At 39.0% G+C, this 24,927-nt stretch overlaps 2 protein-coding genes across 4 annotated transcripts; one reads left to right on the forward strand and one right to left on the reverse strand.

The window, feature by feature from the left end:
* Positions 1-431: 431 nt before the first annotated feature.
* On the forward strand, positions 432-2,523 carry cox14 (cytochrome c oxidase assembly factor COX14). 2 transcript variants are annotated; one of them, XM_084929391.1, is made up of 3 exons: positions 434-541; positions 1,754-1,796; positions 2,060-2,523. In XM_084929391.1, exon 3 carries the CDS (start codon positions 2,070-2,072, stop codon positions 2,244-2,246), a length of 177 nt encoding a protein of 58 aa, XP_084785517.1. In that variant the 5' UTR covers positions 434-541; positions 1,754-1,796; positions 2,060-2,069; the 3' UTR covers positions 2,247-2,523. The 2 variants fall into 2 exon arrangements, with proteins under 2 accessions (XP_084785516.1, XP_084785517.1); XM_084929390.1 differs by lacking the exon at positions 1,754-1,796 and having other exon boundaries at positions 432-541.
* Positions 2,524-2,617: 94 nt separating this feature from the next.
* cers5 (ceramide synthase 5) lies at positions 2,618-23,872 on the reverse strand. Of its 2 annotated transcripts, XR_014800304.1 has the most exons (11): positions 23,553-23,872; positions 14,477-14,582; positions 13,108-13,238; positions 12,703-12,760; positions 12,508-12,558; positions 10,888-10,980; positions 8,186-8,314; positions 7,373-7,479; positions 6,331-6,487; positions 4,854-4,995; positions 3,376-3,490 (listed from the first exon to the last, which is right to left on the reverse strand). XR_014800304.1 is itself a non-coding variant. In XM_084929389.1 (10 exons), the coding sequence occupies exons 1-10, from the start codon at positions 23,723-23,725 to the stop codon at positions 3,326-3,328; spliced, it is 1,170 nt and encodes a 389-aa protein (XP_084785515.1). In that variant the 5' UTR covers positions 23,726-23,872; the 3' UTR covers positions 2,618-3,325. The 2 variants fall into 2 exon arrangements, 1 of the variants encoding a protein (XP_084785515.1); XM_084929389.1 differs by lacking the exon at positions 4,854-4,995 and having other exon boundaries at positions 2,618-3,490.
* Between the last annotated feature and the right edge of the window lie 1,055 nt (positions 23,873-24,927).

A 24,927-nucleotide genomic window follows, 5' to 3' on the forward strand; every position in this document is an offset into this window, starting at 1 on the left:
GCGGGCTGGACAAAAAACAGGATGTGTTTTTTCTTTGGTTTTGTATGAATGGCCACGGGGAAGCTCTACGCTTCCGTATAAAATAGTTGATCACATTTTACTTACTGAAAAAAAATAAACATGCAGTTTAGTTTTGTAGACCATTAAAATTCAACTTATATGATCTTTCTCTAACGTAGAAATATTTCATAATTAAAATACTATTATTATTTATTTATTTTACCAGGCCATTTTTATTTGTTTCACAGTTTAGCAACTAGCCCTGCCTTTTGTCCCACAATGCACCTTCACTGTAAAATGTTCTTCTGAAATAAACTGTAGCGTCTTGATTAAGTACTACAGGGGAAATATCTAAAAACTCAGAGATTTACTCTGTGTGCTGCCGCAAACCAAACACTCCCCGTAAGTAGGTGGCGCGCTGCTGTTTTGCCAAATCAAGAGAAATGTCTCATTTGAGTGCCCGTACCCGCACCGCTAAAGTAGCATAGCTGTGCTGACATTGAGAGTGATAACGCAGGATAGCACAGTCTCATAATTCCAGGTAAGAAAAGACAAAAGTGTTGTCCACGAGAGCTTTTTCGAGTCGTGTATCGGTTGTTAATGCGCACGCACAGAGCTGGACAACAGCTGTTTTTGAGCTCATTGACAGGGAGGAGATAACTTGTCCTGTCTGAGGAGAATGAAAACAGCTCCCAGGTGTCCAGCCAAAAAGTGATTTCCGGTGTTCCACGTTAAATGTTTTTTACGTTAACTGGTTAGATTTGTTTATATATTCCAATGTACCACACTCTGCATGTTACACGGCTACCAATCCAATCAATGTGTGTCATTAAATCTGTTTATTTTAAATGCTAACACCCCAAATTCTTATTAAATAATCGAGTTCACTTGTAAGGTGCTCTGTAGCCATCTCCTCTTTTTAAATCCAGTTTGTCGTTTTTTGTTTTTAACCCAGATCAGTGACTCTGATTGTGAACAAAAGCTCCAGCAGCTCAGCGCGGAGGAAACAAGCTACATTTGCTTATTTTGTGCAGAATATTGTGATGAAATTACCTTTTACTGGGAAGGCAGCAGGTCATGTTAAACTGTGACTATCACCAATTAACGTGGGCGTGTTTCCTCAATCAGCAGCATGTGTTTAACTGCGGATCTAACATCTGGAACTCGGAGATGGAATATGTAAACAAATCTTAACCATTTAGCCTGTATTTAAACTGTTGGAAGTTACTTGTTATAATCTATCAAACATATCTCTCTTTTTGAGGCAGAAAGAACAATCCTGCCACAGGTTAGATATTGTAGTGCGCTTCTTGTAAAGTAAAAAGTTCAATTAACTGTAACAATGTGTTTTTCAGTAGAGACATGGGCAAAAGGGCAGCTTACACTTCTGTAAAAATACTTTAAGTGGCAAAAAAGACTTGATTGATTATAATGTTGAATAGAGAATAGGCACTATAATGCAGAGTCATCAGGAAACTAAAAAATATATACTTTCTATATAGCACTTTGTAAATCCTGTTGACTCGAATGTTTACCAGTATAAGATATTAAAGATACAAAAGCCTTGGCAGGAATAAAAACTAAAAGATTAAATGCCTCACTGCCTCCAGGAGGTCCTGAGAATTAATTAATTAATTTGTAATTAAGGTTGTAAATTAATTATTTTTTGCTGGTGTGATTGGTAAAGCTGAGCTTGTTTGTGTGATAAGCAGGAGCAAATGTTTTTGATAAAATCCCAGTCATCTTGTTCCAGCTCGTCCAGTCCAACGGTGGGAAGTATCAAGTACTTCACATTAGTTGAGTATTTCCATTTTAGTCTACTACTTGTCAGGAACATGCGGGTTCAGTACTTATTATATTTAATGCACACGTATAGTAAAAGGTGTGGATGATGGTGATAATGTTAGAGTATTTATCAAATTAACAGATAACAAATATTCTCTCTTTAATAACTGACTTCAAGTTCTTGATTTAAGAACCAGTGATGTTTGCAGTGTTGTTACTGGTTACTTTCCAGCTTATGAACCCGTTTTAATCTCCTGTTCCTGATTTCCTTCAGGATCCCCAGCATGGTAACAGGAAAGCGGCTCGCAGACATCGGCTATCGGGCATTTTCTGCCTCGATGATGCTGCTGACGGTGTACGGGGGCTACCTGTGTGCAATGCGAGGGTACCGCTACATGGAGAGGCAGAAGCAGCTGAAGCTGGCAGCAGAGAACCAGGATTCTGAAGTCATCAAAGACTGACAAAAGCTCTGCTTTTTGCACACATGTGGACATTTCTCATTCCTCCTCGTCTTTGTCCAGCAGCGAATCGTGATGTTTATTCTTCAGAGGACACTTGTGTGATTCCAGCAATGGCACGGCGCCCTTATAAAGACGAGGATTTGTTTATAAAGCTCCCAGGAAATTAACCACGAGCATATTTGCATCACTGGCTTCTGTCAAATTCATTCTGAGGCTGCACTATTTCAGGAATAAGATGTAATTGTTTGTATTATATGACATTAAATGCATTCAGCTACACAGTGTTGTGTAATATATTGCAATAGGACTCAAATAAGATGAGACAAGCAGAAAAACTTTTAACAGAATATATTTGGAAAGACTTTTTTTTTTTTTTTTTTTTTTAGGTACTCAAGTAGGAGTTGCAGACCTTTATTATTATCCTTATATCTGGAATTCTTTACAGGCAGTGATATCCAACAATTTCATCAACATTTTGGTCTCGGAAGTAAAAAGAACAAAAACAAAAAAACCAATAAAACAAATCTCTCACAACATTGCGGTAAAGGGTCGTTTCACAATGAACTGCAAAGGGCAGATATGTTCAGGCACACTGTCTCCCACAGCCAGTGTCGTGCTTTTAAAAGCTGATAAAACCACAGCTGTAATATTACATTAATGTTGCTACGTCTGCTGTGACACACCTGTGCCCTGTGCTGTCTGTTGTGAATTAACCCTTAGAAATAAGCAAACAAGTTCATCTGACCAATAAAACTGGGAGAGAACTTTGAATCCAAAGAACATCTTCAAGCACAGGATAAATCCCAACATTTGTAAAAATAAGGCTATGCAAATCACTCGCTTCAACAGACTTCATTGCAGCTTTTACGTGTCGCCTCATCACACGACCCAGTGTCTATCTATCATCAGTTCACCAATACATGAATCTGTGTGCACTCACTGTCAGTGTAATGTGTGTGTGTGTGTGTGTGTGAGTGAATGTGAGAGCGAGCTTTGCGCGTCAGAGGAATGTCAGAAGACAAACAAAGCTCTCTAAGACACTGCGAGGGGATGAACGGCAGGGGGCTTCAGGCTCCGCGTCACCAGCTGTTGTGGTTCTGAGCTCGGGCTTTGGCAGAAGCACAGTGGCCATTAGTGCCGTTTTCTCCCTTACAGGGATGAGGGGAGGTCTTGAAGCCTTGTGTTGGCGAGGCTGACTCATCTTCAGAGCTGCTCTCTATGTCGCTGCGGACATCATTGCCCACCTAGGAGACGCAGAGTATGACGTTAATGTTAAAAAATTAATTACAAACACCACAGCAGACTGAAAGTAGGCCATTCTGTGTAATTTGTGAAGGTGATGGTTTTAGCATCTTATTAACAAGGACACTGCAGTTTTTAAATTATAATGCTAACCAAGCCATCATGGCAATATGTGAAAAAGTAATCACACTGTAAACCTAATAAATGTAGTTCTTCCTCAGAAGAGCGGAAAAACCAATCAAGCATTTGTGATAACTGGTAATGAGTTTCACATTGCTGTGGATGAATTTTGGCTTTCTTGTCTTTGTCATTTTTATTTCTTTTTCACTTTGGGTCAGGTAGGTTTGGATGAAAGCTATTTTTTTGAATGAAATGATCATTCGTAAAAGTGCATTTTGTGTTTGTCTGGGTTATCTTTGTCTGATATTAAAACATCACCATCAGACATGTAAGCAAACCATTTTCACACCAGGTAGGACATAAACACAGCGGAAAACTTGTCTTCGCCCATTTCTGATGGAAACAGGAACTTCTAATCAGCATCTCAGATGATTTATATTACTACTAAGTGCCTCTTCTATTTCACTTACATTCATATATTTACAATATTTCTAAAAAGCTCTTCCTTTTTATTAACATTTACAGAAAAATAACAACATACATGTACATATACATGTATTTCAAAGCACTTTTTCAAAGCACTTTTTCAGAAACACGTCCAAAGTCTTGTTGGCCAACAAGTGCACAACACTTCCACAAAAGCTCATCTTGTTTATTACTCTGACGTTTCCTCCATATCGGACGCAAAACAAGATGCTGCACCTTTGACAAATGAGGTTAGTGAACTTGCATCAATGCAGACACGGTGGTGGAGGGCTTTACTACCCACTTCCACTTACAGTTAGTTTGTTTGAAAGAAGAAATAATTAAAGGAACTTTTCACATAAATGTGAAAATGGTGTGAGCGGGCATAGGGACAGGGTCTTGGAACGTGGCCTCACGCTTTAGTTTGACTCACAGCGAGTAATAAACAACAAATTAAAGCGTTACGAGAAGATGCTTCATATTAATGGAAACCGCAGTTAGTGTAACAACTGGATTATACTCACAACATTTGCCACAAGGTGGTGCTGTGGGACAATTTCGACACCGTCCTCACTAATGAGAAACAGTGGGACATACCTGACATTCATAACACTCTTACCACATTACTTATCATTTACTCTCCTCTTACTGCTGGCTTCAAATTCAGTACAACGACTGTCTAATCAAAATCTACTGCAGCTACTATGAGTCTTTATGCAAACGAATAGGACGGATGATTTGTGAAAGAAATCACGGCAGAGGGAGTGAACAGAAACTTACAGCCAAACACAGAGAAGTTGTCAAGCAGACAGAGCAGACGCAGAGAAGCAAGAGAGCAGCGGAGGAGGGCTCATTGGACAAAGATAGACAGAAAGACAGGATCTCCCTCTCTCATTCCAGAGGGAGGGGAAGAAAACTGCGTCTGCAGAGAGAATGGGACACAGTCAGTGATGGAGGGGAAAAAGACAAGAGGCAGCAAAGGCGTTACCAAAAATAGCTGTGGTGTCATCTTGGACAAACATCCTGTTTGGTGTGCTAACATACCAAACACAAATGTAATAAAAATATAAACTTCCAGCCCAGGGTGTGTCAACTGTAGTGAAGTGAAACTAGCAGGTGTTCATACCACATTACAAAAATCATTCTACCAGGTGACAAATACACTTTGTGTTCCTCTTGTGCAGGAAGGGTTTGATGTGTTGCATACAAAGCCCAATTTGATTATTTTCATTATCGACTGGCCTGCTTTTAATTAAATGAAATGTCAGGGAATAGTGCAAAGTACACATTCAGAAGTCATGAGCAATATAAAAACATACATTAACTGTTTGTTAAGGCATACACCTAATCGGCCAATCATATGGCAGCATGTACACATGGTCAGGTCAACCTGCTGAAGCTCAAACTGAGCATTAGAATTTAAAAAAAGAAAAAGAAAAAAAGGATGATTTAAATGACTTTGAACGTGCCATTGTTGTTACAGCAACTGACGACCTACTTGGATTTACCCACATAACAATCTATAGGGTTTGCAGTGAATATTCAGAAAGACAAAATATCCAGTGAGTGGGCAAAACTTCACTGTTGATGTCAGAGGACATAAGAGAATGGACAGAGTACAAAAACTCACATAACCACTAGTTAGAACCAATGTATCTAGAAGAGCATCCCTGAACACACCACCAAAGCATTATTCCATCCCGCTCTGTATCAATGGTTCAAGCTGCCGCTGGTGGTACAATGGTGCTTGTGTAATGACACTTTGAACTCCTTATTACTAACTGAGCATTTAAAGCAACAGACCACCTGAGTATTGTTGCTCACCATGTCCATCTCTTTATGACTACAGTGTAGCATCATGTGATCCAGCAGGACAGCGCACCGCATCCCAAAACCCAAGTGATCTGAAATCAGTTTCTTGAATATACAATTGATTCCACTGCACTCAAACAACCTTCACAGTCGCCAGGATCTCAATTCAGTAGAGCAGCTTTTGGATGGGGTGGAACATTGTGGAATATTGACATGCTATCATGAACCAAAATCTCTGAGAAATGTTTTCAGCACCTTGTTGAATCTGTGCCATGAAGAATTAAGACAGTTCTGAAGGCAAAGGGTGGTACTAACAAATTGTACACAATAAAGTGTCCATGAATGTGAATGAGTGAATCTTGACGTCATTATAATAGCTTGAATTGGAGATTTTCTTTACTCAAAATAAATAGTTCCTGACAGCTGAACTCTCCTTGTGACCCACCTTGCCTCGCAGGATGGCTTTGATGGCTATACGGGCTATAAGGTAGGACCAGATGATATGCAGCACTTGGAGGACCAGAAGTAAAACGTTGAAGAGCCACCAGGACGGATATGGCCCGACTATGGCCCAGCTCTCAAACATAGTAGAGTTCAGGACCCTGTTTGAAGGAGGAGATAAACAGGCGTATGTGTGAAGACTGGCTATGTTATAGTCCCAGAAATAGACCTGAAAATAAGCTTAAGCAGCACTCTTTAAACGAGTCTTACTTTAACATACAGAGTGGAATTCCGACCTGCAAGCCAAAGGCAGCCATGCAAGCGAGTAACACAGATCTACGGTAATGTCACTTGAGTGGTCTGTGAGGTCATGTCTTCCTTTACATCCACTTGAGTGACAACAGGTTGTCAACAGACCCACCTCCCCAGCACAGGTATGGATTTCAGCCCAGGTAGCTGCAGCGGCAACACTAGCTTTATCACTCATCCACACCAAGACACTGAATATAGCTGCTCAGGTTACTTTTGTCAATGATAGGTTCCCTATTGTCTGTAGGACTGTCTCTCTTTCTGGAAGTTGAGCTGCAACATCCAGGTCTCTGCCGAGGAATAGCAGGCATCCAAACATGTCCCTAAATGTAAACACCAGCACTGATCTCAGTGTTCTGGGCCAGAGGTAAAGCCAGTGAATCTTTAAGACGTCCTGAAAAATGATTCATCTGATCTAGAACAGTGCTGCTACCTGTTTCAGATTATAATTGTATTTAAACAGGAGCACATGGCATTTTTTTCTTTATTCTTAGGTCAGCAGCAATACATTTAAGCACTGCAGATTAAGTGCAGGCTGCGTGTTTCTGACCAGTGTGAGTGAGCTGTTAGATATGTCACAGCCAATCAGGTGACAACAGATTATGCTCTTCTTTCTTTTTTTAATTTAAGAGCTGTTTAACATAACCTTCCCAATGCACAACAGGTAGATGAAAAGAAAAAAGCTAAAATCTATAACCACCTATAGCTATTCATTCTGACACTGCTGGTGTACTTACCATATTGGATATATAACAAGTCGTGTGATAAAGAATGCCACGCTAAAGACGATGAAGAGGAAGTCACACAAGCGCTGATACTTGGCATAGTTTGTCATTTTGGCCGCCTGTTGAAACACACACACCCAAAAGCAAAGAGCAGAAATAAAGCATTATAATACACACATCAGATAAGAAGTAGTTACCAAAAACAGAAGTTGGTTCCAGTTCATCTCCATTGTTTAGAGACCCAACTGGCGATAAGCAAGAAGTCTGGTAAACAATAAATATCCTTTGGGGAAAAACCAAGGCTGCTCAATTACCAATGGCAGTTGTATCTTACTCCCTTTACCATAATAAGTTTCTACGTGTCCCGACCATTTCATCGTAATTCCTGCTGCGTGTCATATGTGCTTTCAATTGACAGGAGCTCGCAGCTCATCTAAAAATATTGCAGTTTGCAACAGCCATTTCAGCTCAGAGTATTTTGGTATATATTTTGCATATCTTTATTTTTATTCTTTTTTTTTGACTGCTTAGTGTAGTTCCTTGTAATTGTTTATATTGCTTTTAAATGATTTATTCTATTCATCTATTTTATATGTGCATTTTTTCTGTTTGGCATCTGCTGTGGACAGCAAAGGAATTATTTCTTTGTACAGGAAAATATATTTTACTGTGTATATGACAATAAAACTTTAAAATTCTGCCAGGACAGTGAAACCAAACCAGCAGCAGGTGGTGATTTGAAGAGCTTCCAGGGAATTAACACGTACAGGATGCAAAACAGCAAAGAAAAAAAAATGCTTACTGACACCAGCGTGTGTAACTGACCTCTAGCAGGAAGTCAGAGGCGTCGTGGACGCACAGTACGAGGCTCCCCACTCGCGCCATGTTGTTGACGTAAGAAAAGCTGATCAGGCTGACTGTAGCGAGGTGATGGATGAACATGATCAGGAAGTCCTAAAAAATAAGTAAAGAAAATAGGAAAGTCAGAGCACTATACAGAGCACTGTATATGCTCTATGACTGTTCTCCTGTGATGTGCATCTGTGTGCCTACCACTTCCATACTGAACTGTCTCAACTACCTTTGAATTCATTTTGTGCCTGCAGTAATGCCACACTTTGGCTGAACTACAGTCCCTCTGGTAACCCTTGAACTTCAGCCAATACATTTATTAGGTCAGTATTTGAAGCTGTATTTCATGTCTGTAAGCAGACTAAGTACCATAAGTTTAAATGTTTGCAACAAAGGCAATACACATGATTATGCCGCATGTAATGTCCTCATGAATCAGAAACATAGTAAACAAATGTAAACACTAAAGGGCAAACAGTCAAGCTATTGAATGTGGACCTATTACGCCCCTTTCTAACGCCCTATTTTTACCCTTAAAATGTACTAGAATAGTTCTGCACAGTTAATGCCTCAAAATATTTCTTATTCTTTGCATAGCAGGTTAGCCAGGCTGAGATAACCATATTAAAGTTTTTCTCTCCCACAGACACAAAAATCTAGAGAGAAGAAAGTCAAAATAAACACTAAAAGCAACCCAAAAACCTCAGTCATATTTTATATTTTTATATATGATGGAAAACAAGGGCATGCATAACATTAAGCTGTGATCGCCTATGAAAAATAATAGCAAATAAACACAACTAAATGTCATTGCGCTAACAACTAAAGTGCTTCAGGATGTCTGGCAAATTAACAGAACATAAATCACTCTACTTTCAGAAAAGGCCAGTTTGTCCAAAAGCAGCCGTCCTGAAAAAAAATGCAACTTAACGACAAATCATTTAATGCCAAAAGCAATCTCCAAGATAAACTTCATTTCAATCATAGAATCAGCAGGTAACTCTTGCAGTGGTTGGTGTCAAAGTATTTGTCTGTAAACTGAAATAGAAGTTTCCAGGCCAGAGGGGAAAAAAAAAAAAAAAAAAAAAAAAGGCTTTGATGTCAACTGTAGTTTCCCAATCAACATACTGGCAAATTACGGGCCTGCTGGCATAATGTCGTCTGAACTGAGTAATCAGGTTTGGCATTAGTGACAGCAGATGTGTTTGGTGCAGACCAAAGACAGCTTTTAAAAAGAAACCCAATACCAACTGTGATACTGAAGTGGAAATGTTACGGTTTGTGGCTGCTTTGTTTTCTGAGAAAGCAGGTAGCTTGCAGTCACTGATTAAACTTTAAATTGTGAATCACATCAAATCTCATTAGATTTCAAAAAGATAATGAGATAACAAACACAACAGGAGTGGTGGTGGTCGTTGTAGGGACTGAACAATAAAACTGAGGGGTTTGAAATGTGGAAGACACACAAGAAAACCCACAAAAATGTTGCAATGTAATGTCAAAGGTGCACAATTGACTATAAAGTGTTAATACTACTTTCTGCAGGCTGGGCCTCAGAAGGCCAAAGGTAAATATAGTAAAGTGTAGTATCTGGAGCAGCTGCAAGTAAAGAGTTAAAGTTAAAACTCAACTAAACTGAAATGTGGCATCCAATCAGCAAGACTTGGACACGGACACGGACACGGACACACACACACACACACACACACACACGAGACTAATGCTAAAGCAGAAAACATGCATCTGACAGTCAGGTCGTCTAGGCTTTAGCAGCAGACTGCAGGGGTGGAGAGACAGCTGATGCACTGATAGTCTGTTAAACCTCAGTTAGCATTTGTGTGTCAGATACCATTAGCATACAGTGCTAATATCTCCTGCCTGTGGGACATTAAACTGTTATCTCAGATTGTTCTGACAGGCCCTAAAACCTTTAATCTGTAAAGTCCCTTTTACCTGTTTGGAAAATCCTTTAATGTAAATATTCACACAATATTTTTCTTACACGAAGCAAAAATAGAGCGAAGGATGAAAAAAACCTGGCGGAATTTCCGATGTGAATAAAAAGGCATTTAACTTGATGAGCACAAATCCAGTGAAGCAATCACCTGAGTAGAAGCAAATATGGTTAATTAAATTAACAGGTTAGGAAATTTGGAAGCTGCTTAATTAAAACACTTGCCAGGCATTTGTTGCATAGAAAGAAAAAAAAGTAAGACATTAAAGGAAAGCGCCAACAGCTGTAACAAACACAACCTCTCATTCGCTGCGTTTCTGTGGAACTTCTATCCTTCTAACAGACTTAGGCCTGCTCTAGCCTGCAATCACATGACAGTGGGCGCCCTCGTGCTGAAAATGCAAGGAATTCAGACTGAGCAGCATCGGCTTCACCCTTCCCCCTTCCAAAAAAAATATAACACATGTGACTGCCCTTAATCAAAACTGCAAGAGTTTTTTGTTTTGTTTTTTCGGTTAATAAAGCAAAGTCACAATTAAGGTTTAATGTTATGTGCATAGATGTGAAAAACCCTGCATCACATACACACCCATTCTCATTTTCTGTGCCTCTGCCAAATAAGGAACAAAAGACTTATTGACCAATGTTTAACGGAAAGTTGCAGCTGTGGAGTATCTGTTGCGATCTGATCTAGCAAACACGTGATCGGTGTTCCCCTCACCTTCCTTTTAATGTCGGTAAACTGGGAGAACATGAGCGACCAGTAGAAGGCCAGTTCTGTCACATAGTAGTGATAAAGACCTGGAGTCATGGCCTAAGGGGAGAGAGAGAGAGAGAGAGAGAGAGAAAGCAGAAGGAAGGTTTGAATGACTTTCACTTATTTTAAAGTGCCGGTTTTAAAACTCTTCTACAGACCGACACGCCGTCACCACTTGTTGGAGTGTTGCAAAACATCGCAGTGCACAGCGTGATCTTTGCTTAGTGAATCAGAATGATGTCATAATGTTGCAATATTGCATGAGGCTGTGCTTTCTAGTGAACCGCTTCCTGCCAGTCATCGTGCAAACCAAAGTTTTTGTATTTTCTAATTATTTCTTATCTTTCTTTTTTTTGAGCTTGCATATTCCACTTATTTATTCTTTTAACTTGTTCAGCTTCATTATTAGTTTGAATCGTTTTACTTACTGCTTCATGAAGGCTGTCTGTTAGGGGAGCATCACTTGGAACTTCAGAAAAAGGTAACCCAACTTAATCAAAGCACTTTTGATGGGATCTGACTCAAAGTCAATATCTCAATGCAGATTTGCAACAAAGCCTGATCAGACAGGTTGCGATAACAAACTTAAACCACATTTTCTGCACATTTTTTCTTTTATCATAGTAACTTTACAACAGTGTTTCGGTTATTTTTATAAGAGTTAACTAAAAATTCTTCTCATATAAAAAACTACAATTCAATGCTAGATTTAGTTTATTAAAATAAATTTGGTGGTGACTGATAAATTCTGTTACAAACGTGTGATAAAAGTACCTGAGATGTAAAGCATAAAAAGTGTCACACATTCACTTTCTTGTATTTGATGTTGTTCAATAAAAGCCTGACGCACATATGATATGATAAAAAGTGTATGACAAATGTCCTTCACTTATCTTAAATGACAATCAACACATCAGTGCCTGTAAAACTTGTGAGGTTCATTCAGTACATTTAAAATATTTCAGAATTTTTTAAAAATCAGGCCAGCCAACAAGAACAGAAGATTATAGTATAGCATCCTTCCTGTTAAAAGGGAGTTTTTCCTTCCCACTGTTGCCAAAGTGCTTGCTCATAGGGGGTCATATGATTGTTGGGTTTTTCTCTGTATGTATTATTGTAGGGTCTACCTTACAATATAAAGTGCCTTGAGGCAACTGTTGTTGTGATTTGGCGCTGTATAAATAAAACTGAATTGAACTGAATTACTATTAGCTTTAATCTCAGCATAATATAGGCTATCAACAGGAAAGCAATGTCTGTGAGCTATTAATAGTAGTCAGGCTGGTTTTTATGACACATTATTGTGTACCGAAGATCAGGAAGTGAAGTAAGAACAAACAGATACTGATAATGCTTCTGCTGTGACAGTCGGACAGGGGAAAAAAAAGTCAACATTAGCTACTTATCTGCACATAGCTTTCTGTGCATCAGTTTATTTAGTACAGCTTTTCACAGAACACTGAGTACAGTCCAATCACCAAGAATTATTTATTCTTCATTTGGTTGCTTCAATTTGGGAATTACTGTTATGGTTAACACTGCTTGTTTAATGGACTTTAAGGAATTATTAGAGATACAACATACCTGGTAGGGGTAACCGTACCAACAATGCCGTGTATCCCACATCCAAGGGGACTAAAAATAAGTAAAGACAAAAGCACATTATTTAACCAAACATTGCCAATACCATTAAATACACCGACTTCTAACAAATATCAAATAACATTGGTAACAAAACTGTTGTCACAGTATCAAAGCTTCATTTGTGGGTGCGCTCACCTGCCACAGAAACTGGAACCCATATGTAAATATACACAAATAAAATGTAAATCTCCACCTAGAAGTACGAGAAGAAATTGACCATTTTAACCAAAAACCACAGAACAAATGTAAAATAATGCTGAGAATTAGAGTGCACGGTCTCTACTCCTACTCCAGCGTAACCTGATCCTGAATCTAAATGTAAATTTAAATCCAAGTCAAAACAAGAAAAAGACCTTGAAGGACCAGGCAAATAAAAAGATCTAATCAAATCAAATAACCAAATTTAAAAAACAAAACAAAAAAACAAACAAACTACTGGGACATACGCACACCATCACACGTCATCAACACAAAAACAAATCCACAGTTTACTTGAGCCTGTAGAGAGGTTAAAGGTGAGCACAATAGGAGTTAACCTACATGCTCTCGCAGAACTTAGTGTGTGTACTGGGTTTGTCTTGGTTCCTGCGGTGTCTGAACCAACGCTGGACCTTTCGCACCTCCCAGTCCAGCTGCTTGGACAGGCCATCCAGATGGCGAGAGTCTGGATTCTGTCATGAGAACAAAGACAAAATAAATAAACTGGAAACCCGAGGGAAATAAAATATGCTTGGTTATTTTAGAAATCCAGCCTGTGTATTATTGCTTTGTTAATAAACAACAATTTGAGGTTAAAATTTTGAGACTTGTTATCAAACTGAGATCATATAAAGTTATTAGATATTTAAAAAGTTGTCAGAAGTTGTAAGACCTAGTAGGGAAAAGTTGCTATATGATCAGGTGGAGTTTAACTGCACCCATCGACCGCGAGCACGCAAGTTCTGCACTGTCTGCCTGTGGAGTTATTTACAGAAAGGGGGAAAAAAAATGCTGGAGAAATATTTCCGTTTAACTGCATCTGATGACAGACAGGTAGGTAGGCTTTGTTGAGTGTACAATAAAATTGTCACTATTGGAATTTACATCATGATAGCACATAATTTGCGAACATATGGTATAGAAAAAAAAAGCTGATCATTTTAACATGTTTTCCAACTATGCATGAAATAGTTACAACAGCAACCGTTTCTTTAATTCCAGGATTGGGCAATTAATTTTTCCAACAGGTTACAAGAGAAACTGCAACTATTGTGTAAGGGCCACAGCAATAAGGTTACAAAGAAATAAAATTGATATAGATCAGAGTCAGAGTTACTTCTCAGTGTACCTACTAAATCTTATGTGCTTACTATAAGACCTTTTAAGTTCCAATCTCGAGTGCAAACATTCTTTCTTTTCGCATAAGCACTTATTTATATCAAAACTATGACCTTTTCTTATTTTCATTTATTTGGGTGAAAATAACCAATTAGTGATGGCAAAAAAAATATATAAGAATAAGAATAAAATTCTAACATAAGCACAGTCTAAACAGAGCTTTTAATGAATCAACACTAAATGAATAAACAGAGTAAAAGCTGATGTTTATGTCAGCAGTTTCTTTGGGCAGAATACCAGTAGCAATCACATGCGAGAAAAGAGGATTTTTCTGAAATCTTTAACACACCCCACCACACAGAAATGCCATAAAACCAGGCAAACATGACTGTATTATGTCAGCCTTTGAGTTAAATCTTAATTCAGTGGATTTTGTGTCTCGAGGCACTTTTAATATTAACACACCCAACTGCGTGTAGTCACGTGTCCGTCTTGATTTGATAGAAAACATGAATGAACTCAGGCATAATATCAAAGAGCACTGATGCTTGTGCACCAAAATGTTTAATAGAGTGAAATAAGTCATGCAAACCTTTGTGATGGATGTAAACACTTTTTCCAGCACTGCATTGGGCTGAGCTCTTCTTCCAGCACCCTGATGAATGTGGAGACTTCGGGCACAGGGACTGGCAATAAATCTGTGACAGCGATGAGAGATGGAAAGTCACTTTCTGTTGCTAAGGCATGCACACAAGCTATTTCAGATGAGACATACATGGCCAATTCTGGCAGGATTTTTAAGTATCTTTGAATCCTTTGTCAGACAGTATCTTTCTTCATGGTTTAATACGGAGAAACACAGTATGTAATCTGTGAAATTTGTACATTTTCTTTTTCCAGTAAGAGTTTCAGTCTAGAGTGTCTTTGTTGTAGACAGCAAGTTTGGCAAACATACAATGCACAGCAGTCAGGCATCGATTTATTTGGGTCAGCTTGTTTTCCCCACATACAGCTTCAGGTTCAGGGTAGGTTTGAATATATTCAAAAATAATTTACAAACAAATTCTCTATTTAGGCCAGCAGTCCATCTCTGCTGCGTGCCACGCAGACTCTGGGATGGGCATTCTGAGCCTGTGTGATCCCTGCCTGCAGATCTGTTCTGCATTATGACTCAACTGTCACTTTTAGCGAGGAAAGAAACCACAAATGTCTGTCTAAATGCTAAAGACATGCTGTGGCTCAACAGGCAAGGCAAACAGTTCACAGTGTCATATGCTGAGAGCAGGTTTATATGTATTACTGCCTGTAATCACAAACAATTTCACAGACCACTTGTTTTTTTTATGCTGGCTGATTACTGTTCTGTGCAGGCTGTAATATGCAGATTATCCATTAGAGCGTGACAGATACATGCTGTAAGGTGATACCTACCTATGGTAGTATATTGGTATCAACCTACAGGTTTTATGTGGGTGCAGATGGGCTAAAGACAGGTCCGGTGATAGCAAACGGGGAGTGACAGAGAGTGATATGAGTGCGGTGAGCACCTCAGCAATCCGGAAACAAAGGCACCTGTAGGCAATTGATAATCATTCCACAGGTTACGCTACAAAACCCTGAGTTTTACTTCTGTTAGAGAGACCTTGATGTCTGAACGCTCTCTTTTTTAATCATCTTGGCTCAAGTTGTAAACAGTAAATGAGTTTGGACTTTTATAAGCTGAACGTTTTAACTGTTGCCATCTTGGTGGAGGGGTGGCCAGTGACTGAAACCACAAACTCATCACAAAAGTGTTTCCAGAGGTGAGAAGTCCTTTTCCCCACAGCCTTCTATAGGAATGGAAGACTTTTTGCAGTGGCCTGCATCACCCCTGTGGTCCTCACTTTATTTTTCAGATCCTGAAGCTACATCCCTTTTTTTATACCGTCTATGTGGTAGACCAATCATTCATCTCTCAACCACGCTGTGCATGATTCAGTGCTTTCCCCACAGAAAACAACCTGCATTACTTTCTTATCCTGCTCCTCCTCTCTAGAGTTAGAGCTGCGCTTACTGCACTTCCATTGTTATGACTTGTCACACAGTATGTGGTATGGCAGGTGGACAGTGCTACACTCACCTAGTGCAACTTTAAATCAACAGCTGCACAGTCTAGTAGCCGCAAAGGTCAAATTCTGATACTTGTCCAGATTGTGCAGCAGAAACAATGGCCTTAAACTATGTGTTTAAACTGTATTACTGACGAGCTTAAATCTAGACTGCTACAAATTACACCAGAACAATCCTGTGATTTCCAAACATGGATTTTCTTCTGTAATACAGAAAAAAGGAAGCAAAAAACATTCCACTGAAGACAATGTAGCAGTGAGTGTGTTGCCACAGTCATTTTCTAAGCTGCTTCTTCTGGCCTACACGTAGTGATGTTACAAGTTTATGTAAGGAAGCTTCAGATTCAAATCTCTATGTACATAAGCATATTCATGTATTTATTGTACGAGAGCTGTGAGTCACTTCAGCCTGTTGTTAAGGAGACAAGATGTACAGTTCATGCCAGTGGTATTCTGTAAATCATCACAGTGTCACAAAGTCTGAAATATCATGTCCCACAAACACAACTTTAAGATACTGCGGTTTGAGGTAAACTGCTGAACTTTCCTTCAAGTAAACTTAGAGTATTGAAGGAGGTTTGGAAAAAATGTAGTCAGTAAGAGATAAAAGAAAGTTTAAATATTTGTTTTGGTATAACTTTAATACTCTAGATTTATTTCACAAGACTCTGGTATTTTTTTCCAGGAAGAATTTGTATTACTAAACCTATAAACTGTGCACATGGAGCAAATGAGAAACATGAATAAAAGCTTAAACACGAGTCACATGCACTGATTTTCCAGAGCATCACATTTTCAGGGGAGATGGTCACTGGGGAAGCAATCGCACATGATGCAGTAGTATTTAATATTAGCTCCAGAAGTTCTGGACACGACTGTGTCCTCCCACTGTTACTTTGGCAATGATTGTGTTACCCTATCAATGATATTGACATTCTTGTCTTTAAAAATAAAATTAAATAAATAAATAAATAAAAATTAAACTATGAGTGAATGGGGCTCCAAATAACAGATAACAGAAACAGGTAAACTTTACAAATTTAAGCCAATTTCCTTCTTTTAGAAAATATTTTAAAAATGGGATGAAAAATTACTTTTTCTCATTGTCTGTCAAATATTTCAAATAGATGGACATAATAAACATGGCCAAAATTTCAAATGAAGAGGTCAGCATATGTGCAAAGCCAAAAACTCTAAAAGCTGTCACTTAGAAAGTTTTCTTCTACTGCTGGGTCTTTATGATGTCAGTGAGAGGGGAGCATCTTAGAGAGTGGATCATCTCACAGAACTGTTGCGTTTATGGGTGGCTGCCAATCAGAAAACAGCTGGCTTAAAGATGTGGTTTAGGTGGGTCTGAATGACTGTTTTTTTCCTAAAGAAAATGTGAGTTTGCCTGCTTTTATTTAACAAAATGTAACGTTTTTAAATTAATAAACTTGTGAGGTCGCCAGAAAAAGTTTTAGAGTAACTGCTTTAAAGGGAGGCAAGAAAGTTAACATGTTTTGTTTCAGACAGGATAACCTGAGGAACTGCTCTAAGATCAAGAGTAAGATATATAGGGATTATTTTGAACTTTTAATCATGCAAAGCTACCTCAAGAGAGTCCAAGAACAAAAATGTAGAGCAGGATAGTGGCATGCTAGGTAAATATAATCAGACACTTGCAATATCATTTGTTATTTATGTAAATAAAAATAACTGAGTTTATGCTGCTGTTTATCACTGTTGATCGTTATGTTGCAGAGGTGTACAGACTTTCATGCATGCATACATCAATATGCCCATTTTGACCAATTAAGATCCAGGATTTATAATGCTTTATAATTCGATATGCACTCACCTCTTATCTTTACTCTATCCAGTATGCAAGAAGGTTTAGGTTTGATAATATAGATCCATTAAGATTAAGACATAAATCTCTGGTATACAAATAGGTTTTGTAAGTCCAAGTTTAGCAATACCAAACCAGACTGAATTGCAGTAAAATCCTCTACATCTTTAAACTTCTATTGTGCCGGCGGTGTACAGAGTGGTGGGAAACTGCAATTCATCACAAAATAGCCTGAGTGCCTTTGTGTTGCTTTATGAGTAACGCAAAAGAGAGAAGAAAAAGTTCTCACAAATCTAAAAATCAATGTCTTTTGTCTAACATGAAACCACTCAAGCTTCTAGTCCTCCCTGTTTTTTTTGTCTCCTTCCCTGTAAGAAAGACAATTACCTCTCAGTACTTTGTTCTCCTTGTGCTAAAAATCACAAGAGCAATGACAAGTATGCCGTTCAAGGTAGCTTGGTTATATAACTTATACAACATCATACAAAGTAGACAGTGTATTTAACCCCTCTTCATAAAGTTCAAAGAAAATAAAGACATCTTTTAGAGCCACATGTGGCTCTATAATAAAAATTAAAAAAAAAAAATAGGTGGTTTTAAATGTCATTTGAGTTTCGCTTCACAAACTGAACATAATACTGAGAGTGAACTGGAGTGGCATGATGACTGTAACATACTGGTGCAAAAGAAAAAAACTAAATCCGAAGTACACCTACTTCTGCAGAGAAGTTTGACCGGATAGATGAGTTCCATGTGGCACGATGTTGTTAAACATTACTCAAGGCAGTACACGTTTTACAGTGCACCTTGAGCATAAAACACTTTACAAGCAAAGGCAACATGCAGGGATCAGTGTTTGGCATTTTGATCAAATAAAAGCTCAGAGGTTGCACGGTGCTGAATGCAACAAAGTGTGCAGCTCTTAACTGACGCCAGAGTCAAGTGCCTACATTAGCTCTCTTGCAATCTCTATTAAATGGCTGCACACTCAAAACGCAAGTTGATGTGTCACAGACGCAAGCAACAACCACAAGGTTGTACTGGGCGCAACTGGTCCTTAAATTTATGATAAAGGAAAGCATGAATTAACAAATATTCATTCAAGTCTGAGCCTGCAGAGCTGGTCGTCAGACAACGGCAGTAGGAGGAGGGGAAAGCGGCAACATGTGTAAGCTAACCTATTTATGTTAAATGTCAAAACATGCCTGTTTCTTCTCAGAAACTGACGACCTAACCAACACAAGGCCTGTTACCAGGAGACAGGCTTGGTGTGGTCTCTGTACTGAACAGCTGTGAAGGGAAGAGCACTGATCTACGTACCACCTTGACGCTGAAGCACAGGCTAATTATAGCAGAGTATTCGACGCAATTGTGGCCTTCATTTGACTTGATTTTACAGCATGTGTTTTGAAACACAAATGACTTAACATGGAAGCATGACCTTGGGAAGAGACAAGGTTAGATTATGTAGTCAGGACATTGAACTCTCAACAAGGAGACTAACAGAGAATATAGAATAACAGAGTTTATGAGGACACAGACCAAAGGTACTGCAGCAGATTAGGAAACCAGGTTTGGCTAATTATTATCCTATATACATCTCAGTTTGTAGTTTTGACACTGTTAACAACTCATGACATGGCCTACAATGGCTTGCACACGCAAAACTGCCTGCCTGCTCACATCTAGAAAATAAGCTCCAGTGGCAAAACAATGATTACGATCGAACAAGAATGAACTCGTCCAGAACGGGGGTGGGGGGGCTGTTACTGGGTTAGTCAGAGTGAGGCACTGCCTGGAGGCAAAAGACAAATCCTGCAAATAACGTCATGAGTGAACCTAGCTTTTCGAGGACAAAGGCATATGCTTTGAAGACAGTAACAGTAGAAGGTGAAATGTAAGATTTTGATACGTTATCTAATCGTTAGAGGATGTTATCAAATAATATTGTCTGATAAAACAGTAGGACTTATACATGCTGGGACAAGAACGAGGTTTATTACCACAGATCCTGAGGGGTTTCTGATGCTAATCTATAAAGTGTTAAAAGAAAAAACAAAACACAATTTGCATCTTAAGTTGGATCAGATTTAAATTCTGAGATCTGAAATTAACTATGGCACCATGCTTTGTTCTAAGATCCACCTACACAGAGCTAAATTTGCTAAGACTTCCACCTATTTGTTCCCTCTTTTGCATGGCAACAACAGCTAAGGTGATTGGGTTTAGTAGTATTTTGAGCTATCCAGCGCATGCTGAAATAACAATCATAACGTAAGCCTACTGGGTGTCGTTTTTTTGGTTGGATTAGGCTGAGTAACTCCTTGAAATGATAAAAAAGAAAAAAAAAGAAAAATTGAGCTCACCCTCCAACAGTGACATAAGTGTACTGAACCTGTGTGTGAATCATGTGTGAGTGCAGTGCTGTACGTGCTACAAGCTTTATTTCCTTTAGCAGAGTAGGAACTAAAGCTGTGATGTGCTTTTTTTCTTCTGATTAATAAATGAATGAGACAGTCACACAGTAAATGCTCTCTGATAACATCACCTTGCACGAGGCTGTCGGAGGACACCTTCTCATCAGAGAGGGCCTGAGTAGCAGCTTTGGCACCTGAGACAGGTGGCTCAGTGCCATGTGCTTCTTATCGAACAGCTCAGCAGCTCCCCTTCACCACCTCCAATATCTGATTGCTCCTTATTTACAGGCACTTGACTACGTCAAAATTTAACCAGCCAAAGTTGAACACTTTGTTTCGAGATGTCCCTCGAAGTGTAAAGTGTAAACTCACCCCTGAGTAGCAATAGTACTTACCTAATACTAACAGAAATAGCTCATATTATATTCGTCCGTCTGTCCTGGCTGTCCTGTTAAGAAGATTCCCTTCTTTCCTGTGTGTTTCTATATGTCATGTGCACCAGCAGAGGTGTAGTTCTTGACGTCAGCATCTGTTTGTTGTTTGTTGTCACGCTACCTGCATTTTCCCCCAAAGAACCAAGGTTTAAGTTTTTCAAGAGAAAGTTTTACCCTTAAAATAATCTCTCTGCTAGGGGTAGCAGTACTGGTTTGAGTTACAGGAACTTGCATAATATTGTGTAGCATTGATACACATTGACTATTCAAAGTTTTTGCCTACACATATCAGGGCGTAGCAGCCCCAGAGCCTGGACTCTGGTGTTCATTTTTGCAAAGGCGATGTTCAGAGGGAATTTCAGACCGTCATGCTTTTGATGTCAGGGGACAGATTTGCTTAATCTTCCCGGGGCTTAGGCCTGCTGTAAAAACACATGGATGAACTCTTAACTCTTGAGAAATACAGGTCCTTTAAAATACCTAAAGACAATCATCTGAATAAAACTTACAGAATGATATAATAAAGGTTTTTTGTTCAATCTTTTAAGATTATTTCAGGATTTTTTTATTTTGCGCATTATCCTTTAATATACAATGCTTGTCTTGTGGTTCTGTGTCACAATAGATATTTTGAGGTAGTTCATTATTGGTGCAAAACCAAAAACTTAAGCCGGGGTGTTTAATTTGACTATTGCAATTCAATAACAAATTTTACTTTGAATTATAACATAATTGGGATGAAAAGATTACTTTTGTGCAAAATAACAGAACAATCATGTTGAACGATTAATGTCTTTCCAAAGTAAATGTGCTTATTGCTTTTATCATAATTGAGCAGACCTACATACACTATGAAAAAAAAAAACAAAAAAAAACTTTGTGGCAAATTTCTGTTGTCCAAAGAGGTTAAAACTCAGGCATATTTGAACAACTTTTTTGTTCCATAAACCTTTTTTTAACAAAACATCTATATACAAGTAATGTTTTACATAAAATAGGTTAATTATAGAGGTTAGCACATGTGCCTCAGACATGAAAGTTGCCCAGTTTCTGACTGGGAGGAGACACCAATCCAGCCTCAGGGGGTCACATGCTAGTACGCCACTGGTCCCAAGCCCAGAAAAATGGGAGGGTTGTGTCAGGAAGGGCATCTGGCACAAAAATCTGTGCCAAATCAAACATGCAGATCCATCTGCTTTGGTGACCCCCTGGGAAATAAGGGAGCACTCAAAAGTAACCTCTAGGATTAGAGCAGAAAAAGGACAAACAAGCAGTCATACATGTTCACATACATATGCAACACCGAGGCCAAACAGCTGTTCCATATACTGTGAGCTTTATCCTCTTCTCCCTGCACAGTGAAAGTAGGAGAAGCGCTGCCAGAAACATGTTATCCCACACCGACCAGATAACTGTTGTACAGTTTTCTTTGTTCATTACTTCCTCAGAAATATCAAAGTACTAGATCACACCTGTGATATTTCTCCACAAGCTGACATCCTACATCTTCAACATTGAGAGAAACATAGGACTTTTTTTTTTTTTAAATGAAGCAATGGAATAACACAAGTGTTAAATAATCCTAGGTAATGAGTTTCTAAAACATGAATTTAGGGCTTTATCTGAGCTCAGCTTCATGCCATTTCACTGAAGCAATGCAGTACGCACACCTCCACGACTGGTTTGTCAAGCTTGAAAAACTGATAAGCAGACAAAACCTTTCCCAACACATCGACTTCTAAACAAACCCTTCATCAAAACTTTCAATCAAACAACAAGTTGACATTTGTGAAACCGCCCTATCAGGTCAGTCCGCAGCACAGTTCAAAACTGACTCTGTGGTTTTCCTGTTACCACTCAGGTCTGTCAGCCATTGTGGCGGCAACTCAGATGGGAAACCAGTGACAGATTCATTTTCTTTACAAGGTCTGGAAAGAGTTTTTCAAATTTAATCTTCAACATCCCCTCTATCGCTCATTTTCCAGACAGACAGGCTAAATCACACAGAAACGGTTGAAATTAAGCAACCGTGAGATCTTCTAAAGGGGTCTTTACATTTATGCCCCACCTGTAACAGCCAACACCTGCCATGGAAATGCCACATGCTATCTTTTAAAAAAAACAATAAATAAATCACAATTAAAGCAGTAAACCTGCACTTGAGGAAGAAGATCAGATATCTCAAGACAAGAACATCTCAACTATAAAAACAAATAATGAAAACTCATTGTTGTGCAGTGACAGAGTCAAATGCCTTCAAGACATTTAGTTGTGTGGCAGGGCCTGCAGCTGGCTACTATCCAAAGGTACCAAACACTGTGTGTCCCTTCTTCAATTATGCAGAATGAACAAAAGCACAACCCAACCGTTTTACGGATGGCTCCTAATCATATACTATGTGACGAGAGGATGTGCCGGTTTGATATGAAGTAGCAGACTAGCAGTGCGATAGCTACATATTCTTCTTTACCCCCAGAACACTACTAAAAACGCACACTCTGATTACTAAACAAGCTTCACCTGAGATGTTATTTTTGACAAGGGAGTGTTCCGGCAAAATCACCATTAGTAAACTTCCCACCGTGTTAGCCTTCTTTGATCATGTTTAACCTTAAATTTGAAGTGAAAAAGGACAAGAAACTACAAAATACAAGTGCAGTTGAGACAGCAGTTTGGAGGCTGAGTCACTGACTATAACGAAATGGCTGTTTGGCGTGAGAAAAGTTGGGAACCCGTGATTTAAAGAGAGTGGTCCTCCCACTGCTAGCTTACACATCCTCCTGCTGATGGGCACAGCATCCGTTAAAATTAACTTTTGGAGATTCCCCCTCTCCCCCTTTTAAGGAAGAAAAAAACGCCATGAGCGGTAAATACAAACCTTTCAAAGAGTATCCTTACGACGAAAATTCCCAAAGCTAGCGGTAAGGCGGTAAACAAGTGTCCGGCTTTAGGATACTCCACCCCGGGAGCTGGGTTCTCCAGATCCGCCCAGGTTACGTTGTGAGGGAGCCAGAACCTCTCGTTCCAAAACCAGGCTGAAAGACCAGCCATATTACCCGCGTCCCTGTGCCCGCGCGGTTTGGAGCAAAGTATTTCTTGGCTCAAAGAAAAGATGTGTGAAACTTGTTGGATGCCTGCTCTGCCCCCCCACCGGGCTACTTCTGTATGCCGACTGCCACACTCAACTTTACCGTAAAAGTGACAAAATTACCGCAAAACTAGCTACGCTTCCGGTGGGGGTTTTTTCAAAATAAGATTGACTACATATACTACATACTTATGACTACATAACGGTATAACATTTCACCTAAGAAAGCGTTAAAATATCGTTCACTCATTTAAATTATTTGTCACTCGTCTTTTTTTCTTTTCTTTTTTTTTAAATTAATATTTGACTGAGTTAGAATTGTGGCCATAATAATTTTGTTACTTCCTTGTATAGCTGGGGATTGCTAACTTTATATTTTTAAAGGCAAACTATGAAGCGATCCTCACATCTGAACATTAACGGTTTTCACTTATTAAATAGAAAGACAGACAGGAATTAAGACTGTCTTTTCATTAGTGACCTTTTTAATTTTGAAAGTAAGAGGTGAGGTATGCTCTGGAGAGAAGAAAATCAAAGTTAGTAGAAGCAAGACAGAATACATGTGAAGCTTCAAGGAGCACAGGTAGTGAAGTATACTACACTTAATACATTAATGACACCTTCTATGATTTATGGTTAGAAGAAGGTGACACTGACAAAAAGATGGGAGGTAACAGAGCTGAAAATGTTCACATTTTTGTTGGGAAATTAGAAATGAGTATATCAGAGGAACAGCTATGGTTAAAAAGTTTTGCAGATAATGCTAGAGAGATTAGGCTGAGATCGTTTGGACATGTGCAGAGGACGGATAGTGAATATAATGGAGAAAATATGTTGAAGATTAAGCTGCCAGATAGGAGGTTCGTGGATTCAGTGAAGGAGGATGTGCAGAGGCTTGGTGTGACAGAAGAGACAGGAATTACGATTTTTTAACCCTCCTCTCATGAGTGACATTTTAAATTTGCTGGCATAGACCACTCACTTGATTTCAAATGCAGGTTCCTGGATTTTATCTCTAACTTGACTCATATTACTTGCCGAGCGGAATTGAGGAAGTGAAGCAAGTCCCTCCTCCCTCGCTGAAGGGATGGGCACATGTGTGTGAACGCATGGCATTAGTATCCTTTCACTTTAATTTCTAGAGCCTGACTTTAAGACGCACAGC

Source organism: Perissodus microlepis, chromosome 5 (genome assembly GCF_051167445.1).
Source record: "Perissodus microlepis isolate ML-2025 ecotype Zambia chromosome 5, ASM5116744v1, whole genome shotgun sequence".
NCBI lineage: Eukaryota > Metazoa > Chordata > Actinopteri > Cichliformes > Cichlidae > Perissodus > Perissodus microlepis.

What these genes read in the sequence shown, in the direction of transcription:
- cox14 (XM_084929390.1), top strand. Translation starts at nt 2,070, where the DNA reads ATGGTAACAGGAAAGCGGCTCGCAGACATCGGCTATCGGGCATTTTCT.
- cers5 (XM_084929389.1), bottom strand. Translation starts at nt 23,725, where the DNA reads ATGGCTGGTCTTTCAGCCTGGTTTTGGAACGAGAGGTTCTGGCTCCCT. An exon ending in ACTAAGTTCTGCGAGAGCAT is followed by an intron (nt 12,761 to 13,107) that starts GTAGGTTAACTC and finishes TCGTACTTCTAG; the next exon opens with GTGGAGATTTACATTTTATT. An exon ending in CCTCTGACTTCCTGCTAGAG is followed by an intron (nt 7,480 to 8,185) that starts GTCAGTTACACA and finishes GTGTTTCAACAG; the next exon opens with GCGGCCAAAATGACAAACTA.